The 17,301-nt window shown below is 53.4% G+C and overlaps 1 protein-coding gene and 1 long non-coding RNA gene across 5 annotated transcripts in view; both read right to left on the minus strand.

The window, feature by feature from the left end:
- ZEB2 (zinc finger E-box binding homeobox 2) overlaps positions 1–16,327 on the minus strand; it is a 111,585-nt gene extending 95,258 nt beyond the window's left edge. For 2 of the 4 annotated variants that reach the window (XM_084289323.1, XM_084289321.1), the window contains exons 1-2: positions 16,167–16,327; positions 13,365–13,502 (exon numbers count right to left, since the gene is read on the minus strand). In XM_084289323.1, the coding sequence (XP_084145449.1) occupies positions 13,365–13,437 (73 nt within the window). In that variant the 5' untranslated portion in view covers positions 13,438–13,502; positions 16,167–16,327. Of the gene's footprint in view, positions 1–13,364; positions 13,503–13,612; positions 13,878–16,166 lie in introns of those variants that run through there. The other 2 variants (XM_084289322.1, XM_084289324.1) reach the window with 2 other exon arrangements.
- On the minus strand, positions 2,516–10,919 carry LOC311210935. Its single transcript, XR_014618566.1, has 3 exons — positions 10,619–10,919; positions 3,262–3,333; positions 2,516–2,575 (listed from the first exon to the last, which is right to left on the minus strand). It is a non-coding gene; the product is annotated as an uncharacterized lncRNA (long non-coding RNA).
- Positions 16,328–17,301: the final 974 nt, after the last annotated feature.

The following is a 17,301-nucleotide window of genomic DNA, read 5'->3' on the forward strand; positions in this document are numbered from 1 at the left end:
GGGAGGAGCGCGCGGGCGCTGGGCAGGAACAATGGTGGCACCAGGACACGCGGGGAGGGCGCAGAGCGCGCCTGCGCTGGGCACCAGCCACCTCCGGCTCTGCACTGCGGGGGATAAGATCTGCTTCTGACTCACGGCCTGCAGATACAGATCTCCTCAGCTATGTACGTGTCGAGGCCGAGAAGCTCTGAGATGTCGTCTTCTCGCCTTCTCCCCAGCCCGGCCTTCTCTGCAATCAGCAGAGCGAGACCCCAGGCCTGGAGTTGGCCAGGACAGGGGAAGTCATATCCTGTCACCTCCACACCTGTGATGCCACCCACAGTGGACAGAAAGAGGGACACCCGGCCAGAGGGACGAGAAGGACCTGGGTTTGGTTGGGTGCTGCCTCCAGGGGCTGAGGTCTGGGGACATCTCTGGGGGTTCCTGGTCTCATCTGCTGGCCTGCTCACTTCCTAAATATTGGTCAAGAGGGAAGGACGGAAAGTCTACTGTTCAGTAGGTGATTTTCGTAAGGATCCCACTATCCATACATAAAAGGGTCTATTATCTCACTGCGGAAGAGATTTACATGCGTAACTCCCATTAACTCTTATGGGACTTAGGCACGTAAATCTCTTGTGCATCTAGAGAAGAATAGACCACATAAGGTCTTGTGATCTATACTGCCAGTAGGTTTAAGTCCCTTTCATTTATAAAGCTATACAAAAATTAACCATTAAGGCTTCTCCTGTGCAAGCTGTCCCCCTACATATATCACCCAGTTCTCTGTTTGAAGTACTCGATGTAAACGCACACTGAGCAAAGGTACAGGGGAAAGCGAGCCCATTCGTTTCAGTTAGTAAAACTGTCATAGTTGAAAGGAAGCAGGCTAAGGGCAGGTAGAAAAATTGTACAGGTTTCGTCCAGCAGATTCAATTTCAGATTTAGGCTCTCGACCGCACTGTTTGGAGAAGGAATACTTTCATTTTGCTGAACGCTCCCTCCTCCCCCTCCTCCCCTCTCTCCCAGCCCTACTTGGAGCCCTCGAGTAAAGCACCGTGCCTTGGACAAAATAACCCCGAGTGGCTGGAGCGATACAATCTTTACACAATCAAACTAAGATGCTGCATCTACTAAGGGAAAATAAATAAATCTTTTTATTTCATAAACTTGTTTAAGCTGAAATGTTCATTGGTAAGCCTGTAAAAGTGGGAACATCTGTGCTCCTGCTGGGATTTGATGTCTCACCACAAACCTTTCCATAAGCACTTTGTCTCTGATAGGAAACAAAGAGGAAAATACCTGATCCCCAGCCCCAGTTGGGCAGCTCCTTCTCTCTTCACGCCCCGACCTACCGAGCATTCCTCCCAGCCAGGAGCTGCCTCCCAGGGCTACCTCTGCCATGTGAGCTGGCCAGCTAATCTCTGAGCAAACGCCTGCAGCAAACCTGAGGAGAGTTTACAGAGACGACGAGGAAGGAGAAGGGGGAAAAAACTTTCTACGAATAAAGCCTATGGCACCTCTACAAGACGACAACCAGGACCTAAATATAGATCCACATGCTCAAGTTGTCTCCTGGTGAACTGCTGAGATGCAAAGTCGTGGCCACCTAATGAATACGTATTTTAATCTTTATCCCGTTTCCTGTTCCCTTCCACTAACCTGCCGGAACCCAGCTTTCTTTATGTCTGCCTGCCAGGAGTCATCCCACCACGCTTACAGGTATTTGGAAGGCGCTCCTTTTATCACAGCAGCCCCGCCGGGATGATGTGGTGCTTGGAAAGTCCGTCCTGCATGCCCTGCCTGCACACGGGGCAACCTCTCCTCGGGAGCTTATGAGAAAATCCACTGTTGAAATAAATAACAACTCTCAACGAATGATCAAAGAAAAAATAAATCTTTTACCCTTATAAGACTTTTTAAAACTGAAATCCCATTTTTAAGTGGATAACAGTTAAGAGGCTACCGGCCACCTATTTATCTGGGAGCTACGTTTTAAGTGTTTGCTGCACGGATATCGGACAGACAAACGGATCTGTGGCTCTCGGGAGCACAAGCCTTTAAAATAAAGTTTGTGTGTAGTATACGAAAACATATTGTTTGGAATTTAAGTTCTAATATCTAGGAATAAACAGAGCATTAAATCAAGCAAAACTGTGACAAGGCCAATATGCACATGGATGATGCCAGCGAGGCATCTCCAGCCCTTTGTTCACAGCTTAACAAAACTGTGCCGTCACACCACTTTAGCTCAACAGTGCCTGTCGAATGGGCATCAGCAGATCAGCCAATGCCTGTCACACACACAGCTGAAAAACTGTTTGAAAGCAAGGCTTACTTTAGCACCAGCCTGGTAGCAAAAGTGAGAGGGATTTTTAATCATCTGGTAAAGACTACGTATATGTATTTAGGGTGAAATATATATATATATATATATATATATATATATATATATATATATATATATATATATTGTCAGCTCTCTTCCCCGGGAAAGTAACGCAGTTTTGCTCTTTTTCACCTTTAAAGAGGGAACGGGTCTGACAGCGTTGCCTGGTCCTCGCTAGGCAGCTCCCTTGCATGCACTGAACAAGATCTGGAATTATTTGCAAAGAAGTGAAATTCCATCAGGGGCGGAGGGGGGAACAGCCCCGATTTGTCCAATAACCTATTAAAAATTAATTCCTACCCCATCCCGCTCAGCGCCCCCCAACAGAGGGGAAATGAACTAACATATCTGAGGAAATATTTGTTTTGCTTCTCGCGTAATTATCTTCGCAGCTGATCATCCCTCTGTTTTTATTATTATTATTATTTATTTATTTTGAGCGTATCAAAATACGCTCCCATGGCTAGGAACGACCCTCTCAGTCACTTCTCTTCCTAACTAAAGGGCACGACCACCCCCTCAAGGAGGGCGGCCCGGCTTGCTGGCGGTGCCAACCTCTGCCCAGCACCTCTTTGTTGCCAAACACCTTTCCCCTCCCTGGCCCTTGGTTATATTTTCCCCCCCATCCCCAACCCTGATGGTTGGGCCAGGCTTGGGATGCTCGCTCCCTAGAGATGCATGGGGGGGGTCGGGTGGTCTTGGGGGGTCTGGAGGGGTCTGGGGGGGTCTGGGCATGGCAGCCCCGGGTGCTGAGCCCGCTCCCCCTGCCTGCCCGCCGCTGCTGTCAGCTCGCTGCCTGCACTTTAGCTGTCTCTTTCCCAGTCCCTACCCTGTCAGTTTCTGGCCTGCCAATTTCAACTTGAAGCTTGACTGGGCTGATTTGATGCAAATACCTCCAGGGAAAACCCTGAAACTGATGAACAGTTATGTCAAGTCGATTTTGCACCATCGGGAAAAGGTAACCTCTGCGAGAAAAAAAAACAACAAGGTTAAAGAGACAAGGGCTTTTCACGTGTAATACCACTGCTGCACATCTCGTTCACTGTTTACCATCCCTCAGAAATTGTAACTGTCAGAATTAGTCCTAATTGCAGATGCGAAAGCTGCCATTATAATAAAAACAGAGGCAGTGCAGGCATTAAATGTAGCAGCCTAATTTGTGAGACTACTGAAAAGGTAGAGTAAATGAATATTTCATTACTTTAATTACCAGGGACTACTCTTTTCTTGCTGTCTTATGATAAGTGTTGCTGTAACTAGCAACAGCAAACATCCACTAAAACATAAAGTGCAATAATAGTACTGCTGTCAGGATCGCTGCTTTAAAATACGAGCGGGGGGGCCGGGGAGGGGAGGGGGGGGGGATATATAATGCTTTATCTATTTCTTAGAGATTCGCAGGAGATGGAAACTCATTGCACGTCAAAAAACAAAGAGGCGAGTAAACAGGTTTTAGCCGAGGAAAACACCGGCCGGGAGGAGGGGGGGAGCTGAGGACACGTCTCAAAGCCCTCACTGGGGGGGGGAGGCGGTAAGGGGCCGTTCCTCGTTATCCCCCCCCCCTTAAATTATCCCCCCTCCCGTGAGCCAAGTTTGGGGCCGCGCCGAGCGGAGCCGCGCTGGGGAGGGGGCGGCCCCCGTGGGGGCGGCCACGAAGCCCCTCGGGGTTTGTGCGGGGCTGGGGGGAGCCGGCAAAGGGCTCCTGGAGGCGGGGGGGGGGGGGTCTCTGGGAGCCCCCTGCCCGCCCCGCCGGGGGTCCCCCGGCCGTGCCCGGTGTCGGTCCCCAGCGCAGCGCCCCCCCCCGTCCCCGTCGGGGCTCCCCCGTGCCCCGGCCCCGGCGCAGCTCCCTCCCCGACGGTCCCAGGCAAATTTGTCAACAATTCGCAGCCACTCTGGTAATTGCATTCCTGGAATCCGCAGCGATGGATGCGCAGATAGGGAGGGAGGAGGGAGGAGAGAGGGAGGGAGGGAGCCTCGCTGCTGCCCGCAGCGCCCCGGCCCTCGCTCCCTTCTCCCACGCGTGTCCCCCCCCCCACACCCGGAGACGGGGGGTCTCTGGAGACCCCACTCGTGTCCTCTCCCCTGATCCCAACCCCCCCAGCTCCTCTCGGCAGCCCCGGTGTCCTGCCCCGGCCCCGAAAATATGCAAGGCTTTGCGGCGGCGCCGAGAAGCAGGACAAAGTTTAACTTCTCCGCTGGCAGCCGGAGAATAAGTGGCGGGCAGAATTGGAGCAAAAGATCTGATTTGCTGAATTCTGCTCTTTGATTTGTGTGTTTGTGTGTTATTGCTACCGCTAAGGTTGTTGCCAACCTCAATTAGATCACAAATGAGATCAGTTTAATTCAGCTCCCAAACTGTGACCTGACCATGGTCTGAAAGTATTCAAACCCGCGTTTTAAGCCTTCCTTTGATTTCCAAAAGGAATACTGCATGCTTGGTCATTCATACAAATAACATAAAACGTAATTATGGGATGATTTGGCAGATGACGTCCCTGCCAAGCGGCTCTCCCTGCCAGCCGCCGCGGTGCTGGCCCGGTGGCGGTGCGGGGCTGAGCGCCCCGTCGGAGCCCCGAGGGGCTGCGGGGGACAGGCGACAGCGGCGGGGGCACCTCCCGGACCCCCCGGCCGGGAGCTGCTGCCTCGCCTGGGAGGGGAGAGGATCCGCGCCAGCGAACCTCCGGGAGGCTGCGACAAAGGGAGCTTGCAGCTTGACACACGGGTAACAGCATAGCAAACACCTTTAATTCTGTCACGTCTCATACCCTTTGCTTTCTCACACGTTTGTGGCTGCTCTAACATCGACACCTCCACTTTAAGGGCGGGGGGAAAAAAAAAAAGGAAAAAAAAAAAAAGAACCCTCGACAACAAAAATCCTGAAACGAGGCAATCTTGTGCTGGAGATAAAAAGAGAAACACCTGTAAAGTTAGTCTCCTGAAAAAAAAAAATATGAATAAAATAAAATAAGCACCCCACGGGCTGCGTGGGAGAGCCTCCGAGCTGCACGGGGAGGCTGGGGGCCGGCCGAGATTTGGGGCAGAGGGCTCGGAACAGAGAGGAACCAAGGGCTGGGAAAGGGGGCGACGGTGGCGGTGCCCCCCTGCCCTGGCAGCCCTGGGGCCGGTGAGGAGACAGGAGGCAGGATAGAGGCAAGAAACAGGAGGCTGGAGGGAGGAGGATGGAGAACAGAGGCAGGAGGCGATGCTGCCCCCGGGCACCTCCCGCCTGCGCGCCCCTTGCGCGGTACCTGCGCGGGTTGCGGCCGCGCAGCGCGCAAGGAGTTAAGGCGCTTTGCAGCCTCGCCGGGGAGGTTAATATCACAGCTGCCGGGTAAAGCATTATCCAGCACCTCACTTAACAAAAGCCTGCTTTTGCAAACAGACTCCTACTTTTCCCCAAGTGTCCAAAGGTGTTTACTGAAGTAAATCTGCCTAAATCCTCCACTGCTTGGGTCATGGGGGTGGTTAGGAGGGTGGAAGGTGTAGAGATAATCTCTTTTTGTAAATTCTGCAAATCTTCTGGGAAAAAATCAGGAATCTGTGTCACATGCTTCTGTTCAACTGGTAACATCTCGCTTAGCGTGCTCCTTCTGAGTGAGATCTGCCAGAGCAGCTACAGGAAAATAAGACATCCCTCCCGCTCCGCATTGTTCGAGCTGCTCTTCCCTCCCGAAGTTGCTTTAGCACGTTTAATCTATTTGCTGATGGGGAAAAAAAAAATAAAAATGAAAAAAAAAAAAAAGTGAGGATCTTAAAAGCGGTTTCTGAAAAAAAAAAAATGACAGTTTGGTCGGCAGGAGATGGTGTAGCTGAAAACTTGTCACTTGAGATTTCTGTGCTACCCCGGCTATTCCGATACCAGCAACTGCATAGGACTTTTTGCATGTTGCAAATAGAGGCAAACAACACGGGAAATTTTGACAGCTCTGCCTGAAAGGGCTTAAATACTTTTCAGTAAGCGGGATCCGGTTATAAATAAACCTTCTCTTGGTGCGAAAAAAGTGGCTCCGACCAAAGACCTCGCCATCTCTTTCCAAGTGGCTTCTGAAAAGCCCAGAAGAGCTGGGGGAGAGCGGGCAGCCGGGGAAATAAAGGAGGGGGGGGCGATGGGAAAATGGACGTGGACGTGACCACCAGGGAGCCCGGCCACTGAAAGTGCCACGAAGGTCGCCTTCCTGCTCTTCCTCCTCCTCCTCGGGGCCGCTTGCCGGCCGCAGCTCGCTGCTTTTCCCCGACGGGGCGGGCCGGCCAAAGCCGGGGGTGGGGGGGAGAGGAAAACGACGGCCCCGGAGCCCCCCCAGCCGCTGCCCCCCACCCGGAGCTCCCCGGGGAAGAGGTGACACCCCGTTAATTTGGGGAGCCGGCTTTTCCCCCCCTTTCCACAGCCCTCCGGGGGTGGCCCAGCCTGCCTCTCCCCCCCGGCCACCCCTCTGCCCAAGGTCACGGCGAGTAAACAATAATCGTAATTAAACGAAAAGAATAGGCAGCAGTCAAGAGCCGAGAGTACACACACCTGACCCTAACTCTAGCAGGCTGCTCGGAGTAGAATTTGATCCCTCCCTGACACTTTCTACCTCAAGTGTTAGAGCGAGTGGCCATGAATAGTACAGGCATGCCATCTTGTAACACTATCTGCCTGTCAGAGGAGCCAAGGCTGGGTAGAGCAGGATCTATATAAGGCTTGTAACTAGGGGAAGCCCAACAAACAGCTACAAACACCTAAGTTATTTTACTCAGCCTCCACCCTTCTGCTTTTTCCCCCCTCTTCTCACTCTCTTTTTTTTTTCTTTTCATCTTGGCTTTCTGTTGCAGAATGCAAATGTAGCCTGCCGGCGGTGAATGGGCTGAATTGTGATTAAGAAGAAGAAGAGCTCCTTTCTTTGTTCTCCCCTCAGGGGATGTTTACTGGGAGAGACACAGCGGATCAGATATGAAAGGCATTCAGGTCAGCATTGATGTGAGCGAAAGTGAAATCATACCTAAGGCATTCAAAAGACCGCCGTGTCAGGGGTTCAGCTAACGGTGCATCTACTGTGTGTGTCTTCCCTGGTAGGCACAAAAAAATAAAAATAAAAATAAAAAAAATCTCTCCACAAACAGGCATTTTTTAAAATTACAACAAAAATTATAGAGAGGGGAAGGAAGAAGAAGAAGAAAAAAAAAAATCACAAAACTTTTCTCTCGCTTTACCTCCCCAGGACTTGGGGCTCTTTCCCCTTTCTGGCCCGTGGACGGAGCAGGTCAACTCGTGTTAATTGTACCGTCGTCATTTTTTAGGGGGAAAGGAGCTCGTCTGAAAGGCGAGCCGTTATTTTTAGGCGGACCTGCATGTGCTGGGTGTGCGCACAGCCTCTCTCCCCGCACGCCTAGGTAGGTGCACACGCATGCACAGATCCGCCTGCATCTGCGAGGCTCAGTTATTCGGGTAGGAAACGCAGGCAGTCGTTCCTCGCCTCCCTCAGAAAGCAGCTTCTGTGCTGAAGGAGAGCGTGGCATATCCAAACAGCACAGCACACCTTAAAAACCGAGCTTTGAGGGACTTTGCAACTCCTAGGAGCTCTTTGCTGAAAGCTCACAGTCTAGAGGACGGCAGCCGCAGCCCTGAGAAGTTGGTACACAGCTATTTGAGTTAAACTGCCTCAAGAAGTCCAGGCATTGTCCTTTCTTTTTTCATTAAAAATGCTTAATCAAGAAATATTTGGATCTTACTTTTTTATTTTTATTTTTATTTTTTTAAGTTTATGCTTCTCGCAGCCTGAATATTCTCTCACTAGACTTTCCAAGCGGTTAGCTGACGCTGTTGGCATAAACAGAGATATGTAAATACACAGGGAAAAAATCGCAAATTACAGCTAAGCATACAAAGAGTTAGGAGGTGGCTGCATTTACAGAGGCTGAAATGAAAATGAAAACCACAAAACATGAAAAAAGAAAGGAGCTTAAAAAATTAAGGAGCAAGACTGGATGCAGCGTGCAGTAACCATCCCCTCTGTTCTGAATTTGTTTACACCTTCAGAGCCTTAGTTAAAATATCTTGTTTGTCTAATGCTCACATCTGCTTTAATGGTGACGTTTAATTCTGAAATATTTTCAACTAGTGTTTCTGCCTCACAGATTTCTCCCCTTTTTCTCCGTACTCTAAAAAGACAACTAAAGAGCAATCAAAAAGGTGTCTGACTTGGCCATTCAGACAATTGCACCCTTGTGGGAATGCTGGAATGAATGGTACAGTGGACACCCCAGCACTATTGACGTTATAAACATGTAAATGAAACACATTAGGGCAGACAATCAATTGTCTGTGAGCACTGCAAACCTGCACTCCCTTTCTATGTGACAGGCACAAAATAGTGTCTACCTTGGGAAGCCATGGTCTTGGAGAAAAAAGGACAAAGAGTTCTCTTTCACAGAGGAGAAAATGCACCTTAAAAGCACTGGGATAATGCAGATGCCAAAAACTGTTGGGAGGCGAAGAATTTCCTATTTCTTGGAATGAATGTGGGGCTGCTGTAAAAGGATCAACACCCTGCCTTCCACTCTAAAGGGAGACACACATTTTTCTTGGGCGATATTACCAGCCTGTCCTGAGCCTGCATCTCGGTCTTCCATCTATTTTCCCTACCTTGGGCAGTTGGCTTCGTATCGTTATCAATAATTAACTTGTAACTCTCTCATTTTTTAAATTTATTTATTTATTTTTTAAAATTTTCATACGTGGCTTTGCCAGGCACCGAATGTATTTTCTCACAGCAATCAGAGGTTCCCCCAAAACTTTCCTCGCGTGCAATAAGCAGAGCCCAGGGAGCGCAGCACCGTCACGAGTGGCAAACGACGAAGCGGGCGCTAACCTCCAAATTCCCTGCTTCTCTCCAAACTCCGAATAAAACGAATAGATCAGCCCTGCTACGGAGAGCAGCCTCCTCTGCTCCCTGCCACGGCTCGCTCCGGCCGCCACGGTGCGTGGAGAGGTGCAGCGGGGGATGCGCTGCGCCCTGCCCGCATTTTGCGCCTCGATTTTTAATACCTATCTCCAGGTGCTTCCTTCGACGGAGCGCATTTAATTCCCAGCCGAGGAAGCCGCTTTCCCGAGCAATCTGCTCGCAACGGATTCGCCCCCCCGGCAAGGTGCCGAGGCAAGGCAGCGCTCCCAGGTGCCCTCTCCAGCTTGCGCCACCTGAATGTCGCGACAGGCAGCCTCCCCGCTGCCTCGCCAGCCTCCCCCGGGCTGCCTCCAAACTTCTCCCGGCTGGGAAGGCGAGCCTCGCTTCCCACTCGCTAAAGGCAGCAGCCGGGCTCGTTTTTCTCTTTGGCAAGTGGGAAGTGAAGTGGGTTTCCCCCCTTCCCCACATCCCCTAAAGGAGGCTGAGTGTCTTTTGGGGAAAGGCTCCGGGCACTGTGACCGCGGCCGCTCGGCTGCTGCGGGCTCTGCTCGGCTCAGACGCCCTGAAAGCATTGAACTTTCTCCCTTTTCTTTGCAACTGGAAGCGAGATGGCAAAGGAATCAAAGGGAGCTGTTTACTGAAACTTTGGAGTAAATTAGCTCCAACTTTCCCCCCTCCCCCTTTCCCCTCCTTCCAGGGGATTTTAATTTTTTTTTGAGGGGGGGATCAGGGGAAAAAAATACACTGGCCTAAGGAGGAGAGGGGCAGGGCAGAGCAGGGCAGGGCAGGCAGCAGGGACCCCGCCGCCCCTCTCCGCGCATCCCTGCGCATCCCCGCGCCGCTGCCTGCGCACCCCCGCCTCCGCGGGGCGCCCGTGTGGAGCGGGGCGGAAAGGGGGCTCGCTGCCCTCTCCTCCTCCTCCTCCTCCTCCTCCACCATCTCCCTCCTCCTCCTCCTCCGCCTCCTCCTCCTCCTGCTCCGCCGCCACTTCTCCCGAGTGAAAGTGCCGCGAAGTGAGTCAGGCGCCGGGAATCATCTGACCCAACTTCCCGGGGCGCCGTCGCATTCCTGGGCTGCCTCCCCCGGCCCCCCCTCAACCCCAAATCCCCCCTATCCCACTTATAGGGTCCCCTCCTTTCCCCCCCCCTCCATTCCCGGGGGGGGGGCGGGGGGGGAGGGGGCGCCGTCCTGCCCAGCCGCCCCCCCCCCAGGCTCTCAGCCCCCAACCGTGCCGTTATCTCGCCCCCCCTGGGCTCCTCCCCGGCTTTCCCCCCCGCTCGGCGCCGCGATCGCAGCCGGCCCCGTTATCTGAGCCGAGCCGAGCCGAGCCGAGCCCTGCCCAGCCCCGCACACGCCGCCGGGCGCGCACCCGGAGCGGCGGCTGGGCGATCCCGCGGGGTCCCCCCCCTGCAATTCGGGGCCGACTGCACTCACGCCACTCCGGCTTCCTCGATGGCCATCTACTTTGGGTGGCTTATTTATTTATTTATTTATTTCCCGTGTTTTTAATTTTTAGTTTGGTCCTGCCGCGTTTCATAAGGAATTTCTGTCTGATTTCGATAAGCATCACTGTTTCTAGTGTTATCAGCAAAGACACAAGCTCAGAAGTGACATCTTTTCCACGAATCCAGGAAAGAAGCAAAAATCCACTCAGTCCAGATAAATCCTGGGCAATTCCCAACGGGAAAGGCACTGGATACGTGCTTGTCGAGAAAGAGAAAATGAAAAGAAAAAAAAAAAAAAAGAACCCAACACCAAAACCACCAAAACCCAACACCACCACCACCAAAACCCACCCTCGCTCGTCTACCTGCTTCTCAAAACCAGGACATTTCTCACTCGGAAATGAATGAGAGAACCAAATTCTGGGGCACAAAGAGAAGAAAAGAGGGGACAGGCAGAAAGTGGAGCCTTTCCCCCCTGCCCTGGCCAGAGCAAGAGGCTGCCGGCGCACAAGTTAGACCTTCGCGCAGCCAGCGCGCACACTTGAGCTGAAGTTTGCGGGCTCTTTCGGTGGTTACCTTCCAAAATCGCAATTCAACTTGCGGCTCCCGAGCCGGGGGCGGCTTCCCAAGTTAGAGCACTTGGGGTGAAAAGCCCCGAGGCGAAGGGAGGCAGGAGCCTGTGCCACCCCGGGCCGCGCGTCCTCCCCAAGCCCTGCGCGCAAGGGCAGGGGGCAGAGGCTGCGGCGGGGTGCCCTACCCAAACGCGGGCACCCGGCCCTTTTATTTCTGTTTCTCCACTCGGATCGGGGGGAGAAAATATTAGACACACGGGCGCATCCCTCAGCACGGAGCATGTGATGGGTTTAACACGCTAAACTAATAAGCTTGTGTTAAAAGGCGAGGAGGCGAAAGCAGAAGAATAAACCCCCCTCAAACACTCAGAATATTCTTTCCTGCAAAAGAGCACTTCTGGATGCGTTGCTTTAAATCTCATTCTCTTTTTCTCTCAAAAATGACTGTTTAACATAAGAAAAAAGGCTACTTGACACAAAGCTTTTGTTATCCAGTTGATCAGCAACGTGCTTTAGATACTTGTAAGGGGAAAAAAGCCCCACAACAGACATTGATTTTAGAAAATCAATAACCAACATTTAATAAAAAGAACAGAGGAAACACAAGAGAGGAGAGGGAAACATTACGTGTAATTTTAATGTCTACTAAATTACCCAGAGATGAGGGGAAGGGGAGGTCTCCTCTGTGAGGACCACCTTAAATAATGACAGACACAAGAGTAAAGGGTGGTGGTGGAGGGGGAGAGACTTTAAAAAAAGATAACAAGGAACGGATCCTTGGGAAGCTGCTCGGAATATATTATTTTAGTTGGTTTTTTTTGTAATACTAAGCCAAGCAAATAGATCAAAGACAACACAAAGGGAAAAGCCAGTGTAACACAGCGAACAGTTTCTGACTAAAATTCCTCTATCACTCCCCCATATGGCTCGACGCCTCCACCACAACAAGAAAAAGACACACACACACGCACACACACACACACACACTCGCACACACTCACAACCTAGAGAGAGAGAGAGAGGGAAGGGGAGGGGGGGAAGGATCATTTGTTTCTAATCAACATTCTCTCCTCTTTGTTTTTTCTTTCTTTTTTTTTTTTTTTTTTGTTATTGTTGTCGTGTCCCCCCCCCCCCCCCTTTTCCCACCCCCACCTCCACCTCTCCACTTAAAAGAAGTAGCCGAGCCCTAAGCGAGCGGGTTCAGGTTCGCACAAAACATCTTCCTTTCCCCCGGCTCCTCGGCGGGGAGGAAAGTTGTTGCGAGCGGGGCCGGCCCGGCCGTGCGAGGGGCTGCGGGAGGGGGGCAGCGGCTGTCGGCCGGGGGGGGGAGAAAGGGAAAAAAAAAAAAAAAAAAAACAACGGGGAGGCACTCGGGGAGGCACGCACACACAGCCCCGCACCCGTGCCAGCCTCCCGAGGGGGGCTCGGAGCGGAGCACCGCGTCCCAGCGCCCCCCCTGCCCCCCGCAGCCTCCGGGGCCGGGGGGCGAGGGCGAGCGTGGCCCGGAGGCCCCCCCCCTGACCTCGTGGGGCCGGTTCCCGGTTCCCGGGGAGGAAGTTTCCTTGCGGAGCCTCCGCCGAGCCCGAGCGAGAGGCGCTGCCCGGTGCCGGCGCGCCCCGGGGTTCTCACGGTGCCGGCTTTTTCCCAGGGCCGGCGGCTCCCCGGCCGCCCCCCTGCGCACCTCTCCGCGCCCCCTCCGCTCCTCTCGGCCCCCCTCCGCTCCTCTCCGCTCCTCTCGGCGCCCCCCCGGCCCTTCCAGCCCCCGGCCGCCGCCTCCCCTCCGCCGCGGGGCAGGGGCGCGCCCGCTCCGCGCCCGCGCAACAAACTTTGGGGCGCGGCGGGGGCGCGCTGCGCGCCCCCCTGGCCCCCTCCTGAAGCACCCCGCTGCCTCCCCGAGTGTCCCCCCCCAGCATCACCGGAGCACCGCAGCCTCCGCGGCCGCGCAGCCTCCGCGGGACGCCCCGCTCCGGGCTCCGCCGCTGCCTCCCCTCTTTGCGCCGTGCCCCCCCCTTCGCCTTCCAGCCCCCCCCTCACCACCCCCCCCCCCCCCCGGGGCTTCTCCGCCCGGCCGGAAAAGTTTGCTCGGGGGGCTGCTTACCGTTTTTCCTCCGGGGGTTGGCTTGTTTTCGCCTCTTACACCTGGGGCCATCCGCCATGATCTGCTGCTTCATTGATAAGAGTGGATCAGATGGCAGTTCGCATGGACTCGACTCCCTGATTCAGCAGCACGCAGACTCTATGTAACAACCAAACACAGCAACAATGTGGGCATTGGTATATCCCATTTAAACGCAGGGCGCCAACGGGGACCCGAATTTGCACCCGCAAAAGAACCCATCCACGCACACGGCGAGGCTTGCCGTGCCGGGGGAGGTGGGACGCAGACGGAGCGGGCTCCCCCCTCGCTCCCCAGCCGGGCAGATTGCCTTCTTGCTCTCTTTCTTTCTTTCTTTCTCTTTCTTTTTTTTTTTTTTTTTTTTTTTTTTTTCGCTTTCTTTTTGCTCTCTTTCTTTTTGGTGCGTGCCCCTGCGTGCGGGTGTGCGTGTGCGTGTGGCTCCCGCTCGCTCCCGGGGTGCGTGTGCGCGCGTGTGCGGGTGCGTGCGTGTGTGTGTGTGCGTGTGTGTGTGTGTGTGTGTTGCACCAGCAAAGCAGATCAGAGAGAGCCCAGAATTACATCTCAAATGAGTCATAACTCATGACCGTATATGAGGAGAAGCACAGCTTTTACAGTAGGCTGCCTGACTCAATGCTAGGCGGACCGTTTCCTCCTAAAAGTACTTTAATTTGACATTAGGACTTGTTTGCGCACGAAATGCTAGCCTTCTCTGCTGCTGCCCCTGCCTTCATTTTATTTATTTTGTTTTTATTTTTTTTTGCCAGAGTGCACCCCGGCGAAGTGATAAGAGCGGAGGGAAACATGGCTCTCCCCTGCCCTTTTGGGGTAAAGCACAGTGCGGAGACCTCCCCCTCCCCCTAACAATGAGCGGGGTAATTATAAACCTCTGTCACCTTTTTAGTCAGTTTGACAATATTCAGGGTTTCCCCTGCCCCTTACTTAAACAAAGCTTCAGAGTGTCATTTTTTTTTTCTCTTTCCCCAGAAAAGAAACAGAAATCAAAACTACCGCTGTCAGAGTTTTCAGGCTCTCAGGCTGGGTGTGTGTGTTTTAACTTGTAAACTTTGGGACCTACTGTGCGTGCCCGGCTGTGCAGGAGCCTCTATCTGTCACTGGAGCCTTTGCTTTGCTGCAAGAACGCTCCTGAAACTCAGTCCACCTCGAGGAAGATGCTGTAGCTTTAAAGATGCTTTGACTTGAGGATTAGTTTAAACAGGGGGCTATAAAAGATGTAACAGATGCAAACTGTAAAACAAGGGCAATTAACCCTTGCTCTCCTGAGCAGGATTCCCCCTCCTCGCCTTCGCATCTATTGTCTTCCCCTGCACTGGGAGTTTTGTACAAAATGTAGAAAAATAAAATAAAATAAATGATTACCTGCCTCACCATTTTTTTTTTCCCCAGCAAAGTGGGCTTTTCTATTTATTATTATTCCCTGTGTCTTTTGACTTTGCTGGAGCTTCACACCAGGACTGAGCAGGGAAGTGTGTTGCTGCTAGGTCTTTTATTCCGCCTGAACTCTCTGTTCAGACCTTTGCGGTTATAAAACCTGCCTGGCTAAAAAAATCCCCGAGCAGGTAAGAGGATGGGAATATTGAGAGTGTGTGTGTGCGGGGTCAGCATGTTTACTCACACCCTCCTGCCTGGGATTGCGCCTGGGCAGGGAGGATTGCGAGCTCTCTGGATGTGGATGCATGCGGCCGAGGAAGGGAGAGGCTGAGAAATGCGCCAGAAAGTTTAGGATTTGCCAGTTTTTCCCGATTCTGGAGTGGGCAAGGCTGGCATCACCGGGGCAGGTCTGACACGGGATGCAGCAGAGTGGGGAGGACAGGAGCCAAGGCGAGCGAGGCTCTGAGCCTTCCTCGGCGAGTGGCGTTTTCATGCAAAACGCCCAATGGAGAATTGTTTTAAATGCATTTCGCTATCTCCCCTGCTCTTCAGCCTCCCCCCAAAAGTTGTCAATAATTTGAAACCTGCAGATCTCGGCAACACTTTTCTTCCCAGACAACTGGCTAGCATTTTTTTTTAAATATATATATATTTTTCGCTTTTTGGTAAACGACTTTTAAGTTCCAGTCAGTACTTTCACTTCTTGCTTTAGGATCCCAGAAGCTAAGGTGTTACTTCACCCAGCTTCGCAAAATAAAATAAAGAAATGAAACTAAGTAAGCAGACAAAACAGCAAACTTTCTGGTTGGGGAAACACATCCTCGCCGGGAGCCCTGCCCCGGGCTGGGGCTCCAGCGGTGCCCGGCCGCGCCGGCTCGGCTTTACCATTAACAGGTACCTGCAAACTTTGGGGCTCCGGAGGGAACCCTACAAGCAAAAAAGAGCAGGAGGTGGCCGGGTGGCTTTTATTTTAAATCCCCAGCCTTTGATTTCGCCTTTTTGCGGGAGGACGAGGTGCCTCCCCGGCGCTAAAACTTTGGCTGCTGCGGTGCGCAAGGCGCCTCCCGTACCTGGTGACAGGTAGCGGGGGGGCAGCCCCCAGCGCCCCGACCCCGCTCGCCCCTTCCCGGAGCAGGAGCCCGAGTGACTTCGGGTTTCGGTTAAAAAAAAAAAAAAAAAAAAAAAAAAAAAGGGAGATTTTCGCCCCAAGTCTGAGCAAGGCAGGGAGAAGCCAGCATGCTTTAAAAAAAAATAAAAATAAAATTAAAAAAAAAAAAATCAAACCCTATCGAAATTAAAGAAGCCCGCTGGAGCGCGAGGTGGTGGGAGGAAAAAGAAGGGGAGAAAAAAAAAAAAAAAAAAAAGAAGGAAAACGGAATTAAATTCCCAACCTACCTGCGAAGTCTTGGTTGTAGTTTTGGCCAGAAATGGTGAGAAGCAAAAGCATGAAGAAGCCGCGAAGTGGAGGAGAAAAGGTGAAGGGAGATGCAGCTCCTGGAGAAATTGTAAAAAGCCTTGCAAAGAGTTGTCGGAAGGACCGTTATTCCTGCTGGGCAGGTTAGGACTGATCTCTTTCTGCCACTCCAGGAAACACAAACCTGGGGACGGACTGACGTGTTACGCCTCTTCTAATGACATTTTTTTCTTTTTCTTTTCTGTAGGAGCGAGAGGAGAGACCCTGAAACACACGCCACCTATCTTTGTGGGGAGGGATAATTGAAGAGCACCAAACGTGAGCATCATGTGGAAACGTGATCGCCAAGTTTCTCTCTGGGAAAGGATCTGGGATAGATTATACCTTGAAGTCTCCGCGAAGGGCTTTAGCGGCACAAATGCAATTCCACCTCCTCCCGCCCGCCCCCCGCCCCGCGCCCGCCCCCCGCCCCGCTCCGCGCCGCTCCGCGCCCCGCGGCCCCCCCGCAGCCCCTGCCCCGCGGGGGGATGCGGCCTCGGGCCCCCCCGGCTGCAGCCTCTGCCCCCCTCCAATTTGGGGTGCATCCCCTGACCCCCCGGGGTGCGTCCTTTAACCCCCAGGGTTCATCCTTTACCCCCCCGGGGTTTATCCTTTCCCCCCTAGGGGTGCATCTTTACCCCCCAGGGGTGCATTTCCCCCCCCCAGGCTGCATCCCCCCACCCCCCCGCGGTGCATCCCTATCCCCCCCCATGCCTCTTCCCCCCCTGAGACCCCCCCAGGTTGCAAACCTCCCCCCCCAACCCCCCCTTCATATGGGATCCCCCTCCCCCAGGCAAGATGTGTGCCGGATCCCCCCCCCCCCAACCGCAGCAGGATCCTGCCGGATCCCTGCCCTCAGGCTGGATCCCTGCCGCCCCCCCCGGCGGGATCCCCCCCGCCGGATCCCGCCCCCCCCCCCCCCGCGGGATCCCCCCCCCGCCTCGGCCGCCCCGGGAGCCGCCGGGGGCCGCATCCTGCCCGGCTGCGCTCCCGCAGCTCCCGCAGCTTGCGGAGGGCCAAAACTTACCCTAACGCAACGCCTAGAAACTAAACTCTGTGCGGGCACCGCAAACGAGC

The sequence above is a fragment of the Netta rufina genome, assembly GCF_964035555.1.
Source record: "Netta rufina genome assembly, chromosome: 6".
NCBI classification, from domain to species: domain Eukaryota; kingdom Metazoa; phylum Chordata; class Aves; order Anseriformes; family Anatidae; genus Netta; species Netta rufina.